The following is a 16,606-nucleotide window of genomic DNA, read 5'->3' as shown; positions in this document are numbered from 1 at the left end:
AAATTAAAATAAATGAATAAACGTACTGTGGACTGGATAGTACAAATTACCCATAATTGGAAACACACACATACTTTGCAGTGCTTCTAATTTCTTTGTGCCTCACAGAGACAATGTGCAAAGTCTTATAGCAGCATTTAAAAGAAGAGATTAGTCAAAGTTATGCAGGAGACTCACAAAGGAACTGGTTGTTTCTTATATAATTTCCTCCTTTCCCTTAGTACAGAATTTCTGCACTTAACTGTTCTTAAAGCAGGTCTACAAAGATCTCACCTTTCTAGTATAAATATTCATTTGCCTATTTTTAAAAGCTTTAGTGTTTCTCCGTGAGCTACCAAAGTAGCAAAAAGCTGAAAAGCATTCTTCAGAATAACCAGCCTAAGTAACTAGGAAGCAGAGCACTGTATTTGCTCTCATAAGCAAAGTTAGGCCAACTGAATGCAAATTCCAAAGCCAGATCTTAAATTAAGCCAGAGTTGTAGTTCAGCATGAAGTATTAGATCCTTATTCTGGAGGCAGTAAAGTAAATATTTATACAGACTAAGGATATTCGACATTGATTTCTGTGAGAGAAGGACATACGGCGTTTGCTTCTATTGCATTGGCTGGTTTTATGCCATGAATGTTATGGCTGGCCAGACACCAAGAACTCTTCTTTGCCAGTAACACTGAGCTTTTAACTATAGTCAATTAATTCTGATCAGGATGAAACAAAGATAATTTGATTAAGAAAGAAGCATAAAAAAAAAAGCAAAAGTTCTAGAGCAGTCAAAGATACCACTGACTAAAACATCCACCTGAGATAAAAGATCCTAGTCTCTGATCTTGATCTGCTTTGACCTCACCTGATGATTTTCTAGCTGAAACCTTTCTTGTAAGAAGTGTTTGTGAAGAGAAAAACTCTGTGAAATCCTAAATCCTGATGAGGCCTAACAAGCAAGCCAGGCTTGTTCTATTAGTAATTTCTTGCATTTCTCAAGGAAGAAATGAAGGGCAGCCAGCACATGACCATGAGCTTTGAACTCTTTGGTTCTAAAATTCTGTGTCTCTGCTTCTCTTTCAGGCTGTTCCAGCCCCAGCTGAGAAAGGCATGAAACACTCTCTAGGATTTGTGATTGAGTTTCAGCCTATCATGATAACTGAGTATTACTTGCATATACATGCAAAAATTGTCTGTTAAAGCAACAGCTTCACAAAGCACACATCACAGGTATGCTTTAACATTTTCTGTAGTTACCAGAATAACTGTGGGTTAGTCTCTCATCCCCCTCCCAAGAGTTAGAAGCATTTAGTTATTTGAAGTTATTTAGAAGACATTTGCGTGACACCAATTTCCAATTACAGTAACTGTAGTACATACATAATGATCATATTGGTTTGCATCAGTTTCTAAACACTAGTATCTTTAGAAGATGAGTTGTCATGTTTTATACAAATGTTTTAGATCACCAATACTTTGCCTTGAGAATGAAGCGAATCGATTAACTACTAACGCACACACAAACAAGAACAAAAAATCCTGTCATCCAATTACAGTGTTGCAACACTTAGCAGTGTGGTCATGATCTGTTATTTCTTCACTGTTGTCCTGAACTGACACATCATCATAATGAATCATCCCCACAAAGGAGTGCCAAAAGGTCATTCTGCAATTATTTTGTTGTTTGCTGTAGCTCTCACAGTTACTACATCTTCCCTCCATATCTGTTCCTGACTGCTCTGAAGAATAGCTGCAATTTATTTTCTCCCTAGCTCCCTCTTTCCCCTGTTATGGCTGTTGGCTAGAAGGCAATGGTATATCCATCAGCCCCATTTTTTCTACACAACCGCCTAAGGTAAGGCCAGAGCAGGCCAAACGACCTAAACCTCCCTCTGTAAAACCAGTCAGCCAGAACACAGAACTTTAAAAGGGGGTCAAGATAATCCACTCCTGGAGATGATCTAACTTATATGAGTAGGGTTGACTCAAAGTTAGTAAAATTTGAAAAGTACTGGTAAAATAGAGTATCATGAAAATATGTTTTTCTTTAGTCTTGCTAGTACTAATACCGAGGTATATACACAGTAATTACAAACAAAAAAATGCATGTGCAATGCATCATAAAAAATGTCAAAGCCTGTTTTTAATAGCTCAAATAAAACAGTGACCATGAAAGCTTACATGGCGTATGCTTTCTAGTTTAATCAGTCTTCATTTCTAATTGCTTTACTATGTTTAATTTCAAGAGTTCCATATAACTGCAGAGAACTCTTAGAATTACATAAAATTCTTGCTGCCTTCTGATATTACCTGAGTCAAAGCTTCCATCAGGTTCCTCACCACCTGCTCTTGGTCCTCAGTTAATATCCTGTGGAGGGTGGCTCTCCTTTCACTATCTTTCTTCAGCATGAAAAACCCAGAATCTTTCTCTTCAGGTGAAGGAGGTGCACTGTGATCCTCAAAATGTTCATCTGGGATGCTGAATGAAAGACACAGTGAAAAGAAACACAAAAACCTTCCCGATACATGCATTCTTAATCTACTGTGTAACAAAAATGTCAGGTAGCTCTTTACCTCAGGAAAAGGGACCGGATTCCCTTCCCATCTTTTTCTCCACAGGATTTGGCTCTTGTTTTGAAAGAGAACGGATCAATTTTTAATTCTGTATCAGGTGAGACAGAACCATATTCACTGCTGCTACTTGTATCTTCCACCAGAACAGGGACAGGTAAGGATATGCTCCGAAGATACTCTATTTATATAGGAATATTCAGCAATTAAAATTTAATAATACCATCAGAGTTTCGAAGTGAAGATTATTTTTTCAGAAGATACAGAAAAACTCCAGCCCTCCCACACGCCAACACAAAATAAGAGGAAAAAAAAAAGGACAAAAACTCCTAAAGCTTTTTGGTCTGGGATAGAGTTATCTTTCAGGTATGTTTTCATGTCTGAAAGATGGAAATGCTGGTCTTCTTGCGAGTTCACTCACAGAACTTCAATACTGAAGTGAATATGCATTTCCTATCATGACTTCCAGCAGTAGGAAAAGGTTTCTATAAGCTAAGTTGTCCAAGCGCCTTCCAAGATCCTAATTTTTTGGGTGTATATAAATATATATATATATATATACACACTACATATAAGTATATATACTATAACATACATAAGATACATTTCATCATTAGATTAATTTGTACAAGTTTAATTATAATCATTGACTAATAATAATAGACATGCAGTTAAGTCAGAACTTTTAGTTTTAATCCAGAGAGCACATTACTTCTGCAGGAAACTACTTATATCTATTTCATATGTGCACATTTCAAAATGTGCTTTTATACCAATTCAGCATGAAGTTAACTATGTGTGTGTTCAGTTCCCCCCCTCACTCTCCCAGTTCATTTCCTGAAAGAGATGAGTATCCTGTATCCTGGTCTGACAAGGGCTATCAAATGCATTCTGGTTTGTCAGTTACAAAATTTAGTCTAATAAAAATCTATGTTATCATTCTCCATAAACCTTGGCTCTGTGGCTACTAGAAAATAGCAATTGGCTTCCACCAAATGACCCCATAAATGACAGCACAGCCCTTCAAGGCTGTATCACCCACCTGCCTGGACAATCAAGCCATAGTCTGGTACAATTAAAAACAGTAGTTCAGATACGCACAATGAATTAGATGTTCCTAACAGAGAGAGGTCACTTATTTTCACAATTGTGACCACTTCTCTTTCCAACTTTTTAGTGTCGACAATTATACCAGAATAAGTGATAACTACAGTATCTACACAAGTATGTTTTTGATGGAGAAGTAGATAAAAAACTCACCATTTGTGTTGGCTGAAAGGACTGTGTGAGAAAAGGGAAGAAAAAAAAAAAAAGAAAGTTAAATATTCTGAAATTAACTGAGAAAATAAGCACAGTCTAAAGGGTAACTTCCCACTTTTATGGACTATCTCAATTCTCCTGGCTGCAGTCTTCAGAAGTGTAATTTATTGCAATTTAGTTTTATTCTGAGTGGGTGGAAACCACATTAAAAGTGATCATTGACTGTTATCTCGTTTACCAGATATTTTTCTTTCTTTAAGTATCATGCTAAAAATACACAGAAGATATTTTCCTAAGGATATATCCACACACAATACGTGTGTGCTCTAAGAACTCCTTTGCTACTTTTAATTTAGAACACTACAGGAAATGAACATTTCCTAAAAATGAAATTTCATGAAACAAAAATAATGCAGTATATGCACATTTGCTATGGGACAAAGATTAATTTTGCTTATGTAGAAAATTCCATTGAGATTTAATAGCATGTTCTAACCTTACACAAAATATACTCTATATAAATATTCTTTCAATGAAAATGAATGCAAACTAAAAAAGAAGGAAAAAATGAAACAAAAATCCAACAACCATAAACAGCTCACAAAATCATCAACAGACTTTTAGAAACCTTATTAGAAATATTCATATAAATTGACTTCTGTGAAAACATGATAACAGAATTCTGTTCCAACAGCGTTTCTGCAGTAAGCTGATGGCACAGAAGGCCACAACTGAGCATTCACAGTAGATGGAGATCCACTGTGCTCATGTTAAAGACTAAATCAGCAGTTTCAGGAAACAGTACCACGGGTAAGATGAAACTTCCAGACTGAATTCAGCAATGCTTACCCGAGAGCTTTGAGGGAGACTTTCTTTTCTTGCTTGAAACCTTCAAGAATTCATCTATAAGTAGATCATGAGCAAAAGCTCGTTTATCAGGATCTGGTTCAAAGCAACGCAATATGAAAGCCTTGGCTTCTGCAGACATGGATTCAGGAATTTCTGGGTGTATTTTAAACATCCCCACCTGAGAAAAATAAAGGGAGAAACAATAGCCTAAACTGTTCTTCCCCCAAACACTAAACAACATCAACAAACTATTTAGATAGTAGAAGTGGTATATCATTGTCAGATTTTAATATTAACTTTATACAACTAGTTTATTAATCCAGAGGAAAAACCCCAAACTATTACAAACTGCATAAACAATAACATTCAAAAAAACCCCCACAGCTGCAAGTAGAGGCTCTCTTCAAAGCAGAAAACTGCTTTTCTCAGTTTGGTGTTGTTTTTTTCTCAAACACCAGCTGAATAGCTGCTATCTCTCTATTAGTCTATGCAAAAATACACAGCACTCCCTCTCAGATGAATCAGATTATTGTTCTTAACATCCTCACAACCCAAGCACTTCCTTTATCTCCCTTTCTCGCAACCTCTAATGCAGCTTCTCCAAAACAGTCATCAAATTTCCTGTGTTTAGAAATACAACTCTGAGCTGTACAAGGAAGATGTCTGACCTTAAACATGGCTGCTTGTGGTTCTCCCAGTTCATAAAATGGGGGTTTCCCTGTAGCCATCTCAATGATTGTACACCCCAGAGACCAGATGTCTGCAGCCTTCCCATAGCCACGTGGCCCTTTATCTATGATCTCTGGTGCCATATACTGGAGGGTACCTGTTTAAAACAGACTCTTTTTTGTTTACTTAGGTGTAATAATGCTGCAAATAGATTGCTAAAAGACAAGAGGAACAAAATGACTGAGGAGTGAGCAATATGAGAAGTTAAAAAAATCCCCTTTTATTATTCAAAATTCAAAAATTTCCACATGTATTCTATACAAAACTCAAAATACTACTCAAGGTGTTACTTGTGCTAAAAGCATTTGGTATCCTCTAATGATCTGGAGAGTACTTTTCAATGTCAATAACAATTATGAAATGTTTTGATGAGCTTTGGATCAGAGATAGCTTTTATTTATTTTCTTATATCTTAAGATTAAAAAAATGGAAAAGGACTCTGAATTTTACCAAGAGAGGAAAAGGAAGAGAAACCTGAAACCTTAACCTAAAAGAGTAGGTGAGATGAACATTTTCTTCTGAAGTAAAGGGAATCAATCTGACACATCATCCTGCATTCTGTTCCTTTTACAGAAGCAATGGAAGAGCAAAGGATGTAATTAAAATAACAGTCTCTTCTCATTTTACATAATTATTTAATGCAGTGCCAGTGCATGATTTAACACCCAAATCAAGCAAAAGGAGGAGCAGCTGAATGACAGATACATGATTCTGGAGATGAAGTCAAGATGTCCAGGCCAATCATGAAAGAAAAAATCAGCAAGATGAAAAAGCCATGTGCACAAAGGAGACAGACTCAAATGAAGTACAGGAGAGACTCAGCTCTTCTGTTGCAGAGGACTTTGATGTCACAAGTGGAACATCCAAAACAGCATTCTCTTTGAACAGTGCATGCAAGTAGAGCGTATAGTTTAAGATTGTATATCCGAAAGTTATTCTTCCAGTAACCTTTTATATTGATTTGAAGTCAATGAAAGTTCAGCATCTGTGGATTCTGACCCTACATACACAGTTCAAGTGAGGATAAGAAAGTCTCCTCTGGGAACATACCAGTGAAGGTTTCAGTGCAAGGATTTATTCCTGCAAGTCTCTTTGAAGTTCCAAAGTCCGAAATCTTTAACACTCCACTGTATGTATTGATAAGCACGTTATCACCCTGAGGAAAAGAACATGCAGAGCAATTATTTTTTCTCTGCAGACTCTTCATCTCTAAGACTTTTTGCATAACCTGTTTTTACAATGCACTCCTTACTAAGTAAGTGACTTCTTAAGAGAGGAGATGAAAGAGAAATCAATAATGTTCCTGTCTTATGTAATCCCATTAACAAAAACTTCATCTCAAAGTGAATTTCCCCTCTTACCAGAAGGAATTCAGTTAAAGAATACTAAAAGAGGAAAAAAGGCTTTAAAAAAACCCCAAAAAACAAGTCAAACACTTTTTCATCTGCAATCTCCTTGGCAAAGAACTTGCTAATTATCCCATCCACAATCTTCTTCACTTCGATGAGGTTTTATGAAAGTTCAGTCACGTCTTTGAAAACAGAAAAAGAAGTATCTACTTTATCATGTATTAACTTGCTATATGTGAATTTTCCTAAAATAAAAAACCCCAAACAGATTTTATTGGTGCAAATTGAAATCATCAATGGTTTACCTGCCTAACCCATGATTCAGAATAGCAGAGAGCTTTCAGGAAAAAAAGCTTTTAAATTACAGGAAAAATAAATGGCTATGCAGTTACATAATACTGTCATGCTTAATTCTCTGCAAATTCTTACCTTTATATCTCGATGCACTATTTGGTTATCATGGAGGTATTTTAATCCTTCAAGAATCTGCTTGGTATAAAAGCCAATTGTCTGCTCATTATTTTTTAATGGTCCCCATTTTGATCGTAGAAGAGCAGAAAGACTGCCTATAATTTTGGAGAGCAAAAAGTGAGAACAAAAATCCTCATTTTTATTAATGAGGATTAACAAAATCTTATTTTTTATTCTGCTTTCTCCCCCAACGAAAAAAAGTAACAACAAGCATCAATCCCAGTCCGAGTGTAGGCATCTCATCTATAACCAAAGTCCTCTCCAGTCAAATGCTTACTTGCATCACCACTGGCCTGAGCAATTAAAGAGAGAGTCTTAGTATCTCCCGGGCAGTTTGTGAAGAACAGAAGCCCATGGGAAGGACTCACATTGGAGAAGTTTATGGAAGACTGTCTCTCTTGGAAGGAACCCCACCCATGCTGGAGCAGGGCAAGGAAGTGAGGAATCCTCCCTCTGAGGAAGAAGGAGTGACAATTCTGATGAACTAACCACATTCCCCATCCCCCTGCACCACTGGTAGGAGAAGAGAGAGAAAATCCTAAGTGAATTTAAGCCCAGAAAGAATGGAGGGGCCGGGGGGGATGTGTTTCTCAGATTTGGCTTTATTTCTCAGTACCCTACTCAGACTGGGTAGACAATGACTTAAATAAGTCTCTCCAAGTCAAGTCCATTTTGCCTGTGATGGTAACTGGTGAGTGATCTCTCCCTGTCCTTATCACAACCCATGAGCCTTGTGTTGCATTCTCCCTCCCCTATCCAGCTGAGGAGCAGAGTGACAGAGTAGCTTTGGTGGGCACCTGGGATCCAGCCAGGGTCAGTCCACCACTGATCTGTAGGTAAAAGGAGCTCACCTTCTATAGCAATGATCTGAGCTTTATCTGTAGCACACCACATCTAACTACTCAAGCAGCTTGAATACACAGTTTTCCCTACTGATTTCAGAAAAGGACACTATAGAATATTACACCTATATGAAATATGTCTCATGGCCCTATTATGTGTTTTTATCCTTTTAAAATGCTAAAAAGCCCCAAACAAACCCATCAACCATCAAACCAGTCTCCCCCCAAAACTTACCACCTGGCACCTGTTCCATGAATATTTTGATGAAGCCATTCTCACTAAGAGAACCTAAATACTGGACAATGTTCTTATGTTTGAGATGCTTATGCAAAGCTATTTCTTCATGCAGAGGTTGGGAGTACCTGGAAAGCAAAGAACCAGTTTATTCCTCATCTTGGTGAAGAAAGCTTTGAAACAGCTTACATTGAAAATGAGTAGGTGTTAAATGAATTTAACACTGGTTGTGACCAGCACATACTAAAGTACTATGTAATCTTTTGTAAATATAAATAACATACACAAAATGCATATAATATTCTGTATCCATATGCACAAAATGTTACAAACATATATAGTGTGAGAAAAAAAAAATCTGAAAAACAAATGCCACTCCAGACTAACTCCAAGAGAATAAACAGTTTTGAAAGTAATTGGATTCATATTGGTCCCAAAGTGAACTAGTCAACTGTAAAGCTAGTGTATAAATAAAAACACTTCAATAATGAAAACGAATCACCATTTAAATTTTAAAGTAGAAGTCTTTGCTGAAGGGAAGATGGGGTATCAGAGTAAGAAAACAGAAATCATTAATGGAGAGATATTTAGAAGAAGAAATCAAAACAATTTCACCAAATTCAATTTAGTCCAAGGCAAAGTATTTTTCAGAGATATGCTTTTCAACACCCTTTTTACCTTGAAAGTTTCTGGAGTCAGGATCTTTCTCTAGTGTTGAACACCACCAGAGCTCAGCAGTTGATGTGCTGAGCTCATGTATTAGGTCCACCCTGACACTCTTCCAAACTTAGGCCTGCCCTTATGCTTCCCTTGGATGTGGGTCAGCTGCCAGATTTTGTGTATTTTCTGTGTATTTCTGGCAAAATGTAGACAATATGCTGACAGTCTGGTAGCTATGTATTCTAAAGCACTAACATCTGTGACAACACTTTCAGGGTAGCTGAATAGATGAAGGACACTGACCTCCTTCTGTCAGTCCAAATGTGAAAAGTAGTTGCAGCATTTGCAACTGAAGTTGTTATGGGAAAAATACCTGTGACTTCCACTCCCTATTAGCACAGGTAGTTATCATCTCTCCCTCAAAGAGCATCAAGCTACTAGCGGAGGCTGAACTCTTAAAAAAGTGTAGGGAAAATTTTAAAAAGTGGTCATCTGAAAATCCCACTGGAGAGCAACTGTTGCAGAAAATAATTATTTGGTTAATGAAAAGTATGATTATGCAACTCTGAGTCTGTTTACTAAAAACTAATTTGAGTTTTCCTTTATCTCTCCACATGATTATAAAGATGCTGACTACATTGTTAGTCATATAGAAATGCAAAATCAAAGATTGTATTCCTGAGTTCTGTTAATGAGATACTAATTCTGAGCAGTAGCAGCAACAAAACCATTATAATTCTTCTTCCTGCACTTTTAAACAGCACAGTTGAGACTTGAGCAACAAAATAATTTTGCAAATAAAATAAAGCCATAAGAAAATTTTTCCCTAGGATGAAGCATTTTTTTGTTTTAGGACTTAATCACTAGAAGACTTTAAATGGTATGAACAAAAATTCTAAATCATCATCATAGAATGGTTGGAGTTAGGGAGAGACTTTAAAGCTCCAACCCTACTGACATGGGCAGGGGTGTCTCCCATTGTCAGGGGCATCTCCGTCAAGGCTCTATCCAAGCTGGCCTTGTCAGTAACTCTTCCCTTATCTGCCACTGCTGTAACCCTGTCACAGAAGGCCACCAGATTTGTTAGGCGTGATTTGCCCTTAGTGTTGCCATGTCTGCTGTCATCAACCACCTCATTATTTTCCATGTGCCTAAGCACAGTTTTAAAGAGAAGCTGTTCCATGATCACATTCAGGAATAGAGGTAAAACTGACTGACCTTTAGTTCCCTGGTCTTCCTTATTCCCTTTCTAAACACAGGGGGTTTACCTCCCCTTTCCAGTCAGTGGGAACCCATGGATGTAACTCTTCAGGCCCAAGGGACTTGTGCATGTTCAGGTTCCTCAGATGGCCTCAAACCTGATCTTCTATGGCAGGTGGGTTTTGATTCTCCCAACTCCTGCCTTTGCCTCCTGTGACTTGTGCAGTGTGGCTGGAGCACTTGTTGAAGACTAAAGCAGAAAAGCTGTCAAATACCTCAGCCGGGATAACCACGTCTCCAGTTTCCTTCTGGACAAGGTCCACATTTCCCCTAGCCTTTCTTTTGTCACCATGTACTTACAGAGGCTTTTCATGATGCCCTTGACATCCCTGGCCAGATTTAATTCTTTTAGGTACTTTGGCTTTCCTAACCTGATCCTGGCTGCTCAGACAATATCCATTTTCTCTGTATTCCTCCCAGGCTACACGTCCTTGCTTCCACCCTTTGTAGGCCTCCTTTTGGTGTCTGAGTTTTCCAGGAGATGCTTGTTCCTTCAAGAAGCTGTCCTGACTTTTTTTCCTGATTTCCTCTTTGTTGGAATAGGGAATGTGTCTCTAGTCTAACATTTCCTGATAAGTAAATAATTCAATAGCGTTTATTCAACCTACAGCAAAATTGAAGACTCACTGCTTTTTGCATAGAAATATTTTAATATCTAGTCCTGACTAAGAACTTTACTATTTTTTACAAATTCAAAAGGTAGTAATTCTCACTTTTAAAATTATACAAATTAACTTCAGTGATTTTTTTCTTTCTATGAACTTCTTTCAAAGTGTGAAAAGATCAGGTTACAATTAACCAGAAGTGAATTAATAAATTTGTCTTACTTTGCCATTAAAAGAATAATACTTGAAATTCATTCTGGAAGCCTCTAAATATTTAGATGAAAGACTAACGCCTTCCTAATAATATTTTCTGTGGTATGCTTTGCACACTGATTCAGAAACCTTTTCCCTTGAAATATCCTTTAGAACGTGTATTGGAGAAGAAAAACCTGGATTTTTTTTCCTTTAAAATAGTTACTCTGTATTCAGGCTATCTTTCTATTAACCACAGTTGTTACAAGCAAATTTCTTCTAACGGACAGAAAACTTGCAACAATTTTGAGTCAACAGATCATTTTATGTAATAAGGCCATACTTTCTGGTAAATTATAACATATATTGAAGTTCAATTTGGAATAACAATATAGAGGATGGAAGGATACCCCTCTCTATACTCTAAGTTGTAGTACCTTTAAAAGATTATGAAAATAGAAAAAATATTAGACCACATATCCATCTGAACAGCCAAGATTTAGAAGTGTAAATTTTTAAATAACAAAGAAAAAAAAAACAAGTCAGAACAGAATAACCAAAGCGAAGCCCACAAGACAGACCTATGAAAAAGAAACTGAGCTAAATCTCATAATTTAATACAGTCAGTTTCACCTGAAAACTCTTAACTTTAGATTTCATATCACTTTTATCACAATATTTGTGGAAATCTTTGTATACAAAATAGGATAACCTGGAAGTCTTCAGATACACAAATACTAAGGACATTAAGTGCCTGGTCCTTACATGGCAACCTTTATACAGGAGAGGATTACACATACATAGAGACGTTATGCACTTAAAAAAAAATATATATATATATTTCACACGATTTATTCTAATGTTATGAGGCTTCAAAATGGTGCAAAAACAAGAAAGAAAAATGCCTTTGTCAGCAATTCAGACACGGAATTTTAAAGGAATCCAGAAATCATGAATTTCAACAGGTCTTTTATAAGGACATCCCTGAATATGTCTAAGTAGATAGGGTTCATCACCAGGTGCTTGAGTGATATTCTTCAGTGGTTTTGTTTCAAGGAAAAAATACCAGTACCAAACCCAGCAAACATCTGAATTCTCAGTTGTGATTACAAGCTACTCCACGACTTGTGCAAAGATAGAGAACACCGCTATATACCACAGACAGGTAATTTATGGGCAGCTTTGTAGAAGAGGCACTCCTGATCAGCAAATTCCTTGACCACATTAGTGATGAAAACATGTAATGCACAAAATGTGGAAATAATCACAGTTCCCATACCTGCTGTCTCTCTCTGGGATTTCTTTAATAGCAATTCTGACTTGATTGCTCAGATCTCGTCCTGCATATACGATGCCGTACGTTCCTTTTCCCAGAATGACTCGCTCACCATTCTCATCATACTCATAATCATACTGCAAAGCAAACAACAACAACGTGAAATGGAACAGAAGGATAACATTTATTCTGTCTGACCCCGCGATCATAACTAAGGCATCTAAGATGCTCGCAGCTTTCTGCAGATCACAGAGGATAAAGAAAATAAACCGCTTTAAGATGCCAAGTGGGATACCGTGCAGACCCAGCTGTGTTTCCCCACGGCCTCTGAGGCAGCCTTTTCAGGGAAGCGCGTTAAGCGGAGCTTTGCCGTGGCGGGTCAGCGCGGTTCGGCCGGAGAGCAGCACTCGCAGCTGTGCCAGCAGGAGCCGCGCCACCAGAGCCGGCTACAGAGGGCACTCGCTGAGCGCCAGACACAGCCCGGCTCCCGCTCGGCCACAGCGAGCAAGGCAGGACGCTCCTCATCCCTCACAGGGTCTCTCCTGACCTCCCCACGGCTGCCAAAACCAGCACAGCCTCAATTCCGACACTGCCGGCTCTGCCAGCAGACTGTGCCAATGGAGCTTAGTCAGCACTGCAGTGCGTTAAGCGTGGTTTCAGCCGAGTTTGAATTTCAAAGAGTTTAAGGCCGGCCCAAAAACATTTGTTAGAGAGATTACCTGATGTGTCCTCTTGTGTAACACAGAATTTCACGAGCTCACCCCTGTGCTAAACCCAGTAGCTTGGGCCTAGGTAAAGTATTTTTTATTTTCTTCCATACAGAGATGGGTGTCCTTTTAATAAAAGAAAGAATCCGCTACTTCTTTCAGCAGCTTTTTTCAGCAATCAATTATTCTCATGGTAAAGTCATGCCTCTTAATTAATTTTTTGTTGTCATTATTTAATTACATTTTTATTCAAGAGATTAAAGAGACCATTAGCACATTGCTGTTTTTCCTGTAAAAATACTTATCCACTGTAATCAAGTCACCCACTGCTTTTCTTCTTGCTAAAATAAACAAAAAGGCACCCTAAGGTTCTCCGTAGGTGGTTTTTTTTTTCCTCTGCCACAAGTCACCCCTTGTGGTTTCCCTTTGTCTAATCTCGGATCTCAGAGAGAGAACATTATAAAATATGTTACAAATGTGTTATAAAATGCCAACATCAAAACTGGGACAGAGGGCTGTCTGTATTCATTGCACAGCACCTACTCTCTCAGTTAGTTATGGATATCTCTAAAGCTTCAGGACACCAGATTTTCATGTGATAGGAGAGGGGCTTAGGTATTCCATCCTGCTCCCTGCCACCTAAAAGAAAGCCTAAACATCTTAAGTGCTGCATTGCACCCAATATCCTGATACTCCCTTCTGCAATTTTGTGTGTGTTGAGATAAAACTCCAGGTGAGAACACACTGTGAACAGCAACTTCACTAATTAACTTCACTCATCCCTGGAAAAGGAATGAATAATTTACTTTGGTGGAGTGCTAGACTAGAAGCCCACAACTTTGCATGTTGGGAGAAGAAAAAGTAGAAATACCTCTAGAGAATCTCCATCACATTCCCCTTCCTCTGTAGTCTTCCCCATTTCTTCAGTGATACTGTTCACCATGTCAAAAAATCTGTTAAAAAAAAAAGAGAGGAAAAAAAAGCAAACACACGCTTGAGACAGTAACTTGAGACAGTATAGGAACAAAGTAATGAAGGGCTCAAGAGAGGACACAAGTACAGTAATTATTGTTTTATATAACTACATAATAAGCAATAACAATGAATATGTAAATCTATTTAAGTGTAAGTTGTACAGTAAGTATAAATTCAGTGTGTAAGTTTGCTTGTCAGAAGAAAAATTTTGTTTACATGGTGATTTAGCCATCAAAATCTGAAGTTTTTCTGCTTCTTTTACATGTACAAAAAATCCATTATATCTGAAATTATTAATGGAATTAGTATTTCAAAATCTACAGCTTGGTTGAAATTCTCCTCATATACCACCATTTCTTTATGTCCACTGAAAGCATTGAAGCATCATGAGAAGTGCTGGGAAGTCTTGCTACACTTGGAAGAGTTTTTGTAGTGTAGGAATTTTAGCTTCAAGGTTTCCCTTGAATGAAAAGGATGTCTATTTCATTACTTTTCATTTAAAAAACCTATTATAAATTACTTCTACCCTTTTGAAAGAAGGCAAGTACAAAAAGCATGCTAAGGTACTGCTTACTCATCTCTTGAGAACAGCTCAAATGTGAAGGGGAATGAACGTGGTAAAAGAGCCTATATGAACTGGAATGGATGAAAGAACAAGCTAGAGACTGGGCTGTGAGGTGGATCCAGTCATTAATAGAGAGTACTGTGGTGATTTTAGGCAAATTTGCAGCCATTTTAGCCCAAAGAGATGTGAAATTTCCTTTGTCAATGCTTCCAGGATCAATTCAACACCACAGCCTCAAGTTTATGCAGCGGAAACACAGCTTAGAGAAACTGAGACACCCCTAACCTCTGCCAAATTTCCTGCAGGGACACAGGTACAATCTTACTTATGTAAACGTATGCTAATGCTAAGGAAATCAAGTGTGCTTGTTTTTAATTGTAAATAAAAATGTATTTACCGTTACAGAGTAATTTTGACCAGACTTTGTTGCTATTCCAAATGTTCCCGCTACAGTAAGTCTTTCAAAAGTTTAGGATGCTTTGTTGACCTGGGGGCACATGCTTTTAGTAAGCCATAATATGATAAGTGTTACAAATCCCAGAAAGGTGTGTGTAAAAAAATTATATTTAGAATTGTATATATTTCTAATGTTTGTCTGACCTTTGTCTTTGATCCTTCATACATCAGATCTCCAGTGCATTAAGGTACACAGGGTGCTGTGTACTTTCACACAAAAGACGCTGATCACTGAGGACACTCAGATCAACTTTCACCATAGCTCTGAAACAGTCAGTCCCTGCTGTGCATGCAGACACCCTCTATCCCATCAAAGCCCATGTTTTTTTCTGAAATAACAGCAGTGACCCACCTTCTACAATGAAGTTCTGTGCAGAAATAGATTTGAAAGTCATCTGAGTTGTGCAGCACGTACAAGAAACAGCATCGTTCCTCAAACTTTGAAATGCTGAAAGAGCGGCCAAGAAAGTTTATTGGAAAGAAGCACTTAGACTTCTACCAGTTTTGTCAAACCATACAGATCAACCCTTTTAACATGGGAAAGCATCAGATTAAATCTGAGAATCCTAGTTTTTCCTTATTGTAAAATCACTCTCTTGTATTCTCCAAAGTTCACATTCTAATGTTTGCTATCATTCAGCTTGCCCCACTTGTCCACACATTGCCCAAGAAAGAGTAGGAGCAAAGAAATTAATAGGAATATTTCCTTTGACCTGTCACATTTTTGTTTCCAGTACATTTAGGCAAGGCCCTTAATTTTCACTCCTGCAACCAGAAGGAAACCACCTTTCAGGATCATATTAGAAAGTTGGACTTTGAACTGAAATAGTGAGTTCTTTGTGTTTTAGACATCAGCCACAGCTCAGTCTTGAAAACAACTGTTTCTACTCAGTTTCTTGTTAATTGGTACCTTGACAGTAAGTTGGAAAATATTTTTAAATTAAGTGAGTATCTAAATATGAGGTGAATTACTTTATTACCCTTTCCTGCTCACATCTTCCTTCAGTTTTGGTTTCATCTGCTTTAACTGCAGAGCAGTTAAAGATAAAGAGGAGGCATGTATGCCATTTTTTAATGGATGCATAAATGTCTCAATAGAAAAAGAAGTGCAAACTCTTGTACAGTTGTCAGTTTTCCACACCAAGCAGGTAGCAGTTCATGCAAAGATATTCATTCATCAGAATTGTTTTATATGCATGTTATTACTCTGCTCCTTATAGAAAATATTAAATGTTATTTGAAATTGCTCTTTCTGTAACTTTGTTACTTATTGAGTGACAGCTGTCAAGCCGATGTAGTATAATTGATTCTTACTGCATTGGAAAAGGGAGGAGGGAAATGGCTAGGAGTGTTACAAGGGAAAATAATGCAGTATTTGAGAAAACAAGACAAATTAAGTCTCCTTATTAAGCTTATTAACATACTGGACAAAATCCATAGTGCTAGTGACATCAATCTATTTTAGATGGATCAAGACAGCCATCATGTTACTACTTAATTTGTACCACAATAAAGTAGAATTATGTACTATGTTGTGCCAAAGGATTGATGATTTGGTTAGTGTAACGGGGTTTTTTTTAAGTATCTGGAAATACTTGGAATTTTGAGCCTTTAATAAGTGTTT

At 37.5% G+C, this 16,606-nt stretch overlaps 1 protein-coding gene across 1 annotated transcript in view; it reads right to left on the bottom strand.

The window, feature by feature from the left end:
* The window catches only part of MAP3K5 (mitogen-activated protein kinase kinase kinase 5), a 97,417-nt gene that overhangs the window by 12,760 nt on the left and 68,051 nt on the right, over positions 1 to 16,606 (bottom strand). Inside the window, exons 13-23 of the mRNA XM_062490106.1 lie at positions 15,335 to 15,430; positions 13,858 to 13,939; positions 12,283 to 12,416; positions 8,287 to 8,414; positions 7,168 to 7,304; positions 6,440 to 6,545; positions 5,329 to 5,486; positions 4,661 to 4,838; positions 3,812 to 3,832; positions 2,555 to 2,732; positions 2,291 to 2,459 (exon numbers count right to left, since the gene is read on the bottom strand). Of these exons, the coding sequence (XP_062346090.1) occupies positions 2,291 to 2,459; positions 2,555 to 2,732; positions 3,812 to 3,832; positions 4,661 to 4,838; positions 5,329 to 5,486; positions 6,440 to 6,545; positions 7,168 to 7,304; positions 8,287 to 8,414; positions 12,283 to 12,416; positions 13,858 to 13,939; positions 15,335 to 15,430 (1,387 nt within the window). The remainder of the gene's footprint in view (positions 1 to 2,290; positions 2,460 to 2,554; positions 2,733 to 3,811; positions 3,833 to 4,660; positions 4,839 to 5,328; positions 5,487 to 6,439; positions 6,546 to 7,167; positions 7,305 to 8,286; positions 8,415 to 12,282; positions 12,417 to 13,857; positions 13,940 to 15,334; positions 15,431 to 16,606) is intronic.

This window comes from Cinclus cinclus, chromosome 3, assembly GCF_963662255.1.
Source record: "Cinclus cinclus chromosome 3, bCinCin1.1, whole genome shotgun sequence".
Taxonomy (NCBI): domain Eukaryota; kingdom Metazoa; phylum Chordata; class Aves; order Passeriformes; family Cinclidae; genus Cinclus; species Cinclus cinclus.
The sequence above is the reverse complement of the archived record's forward strand: the minus strand, read 5'-3'. Positions and strand labels throughout refer to the sequence as shown.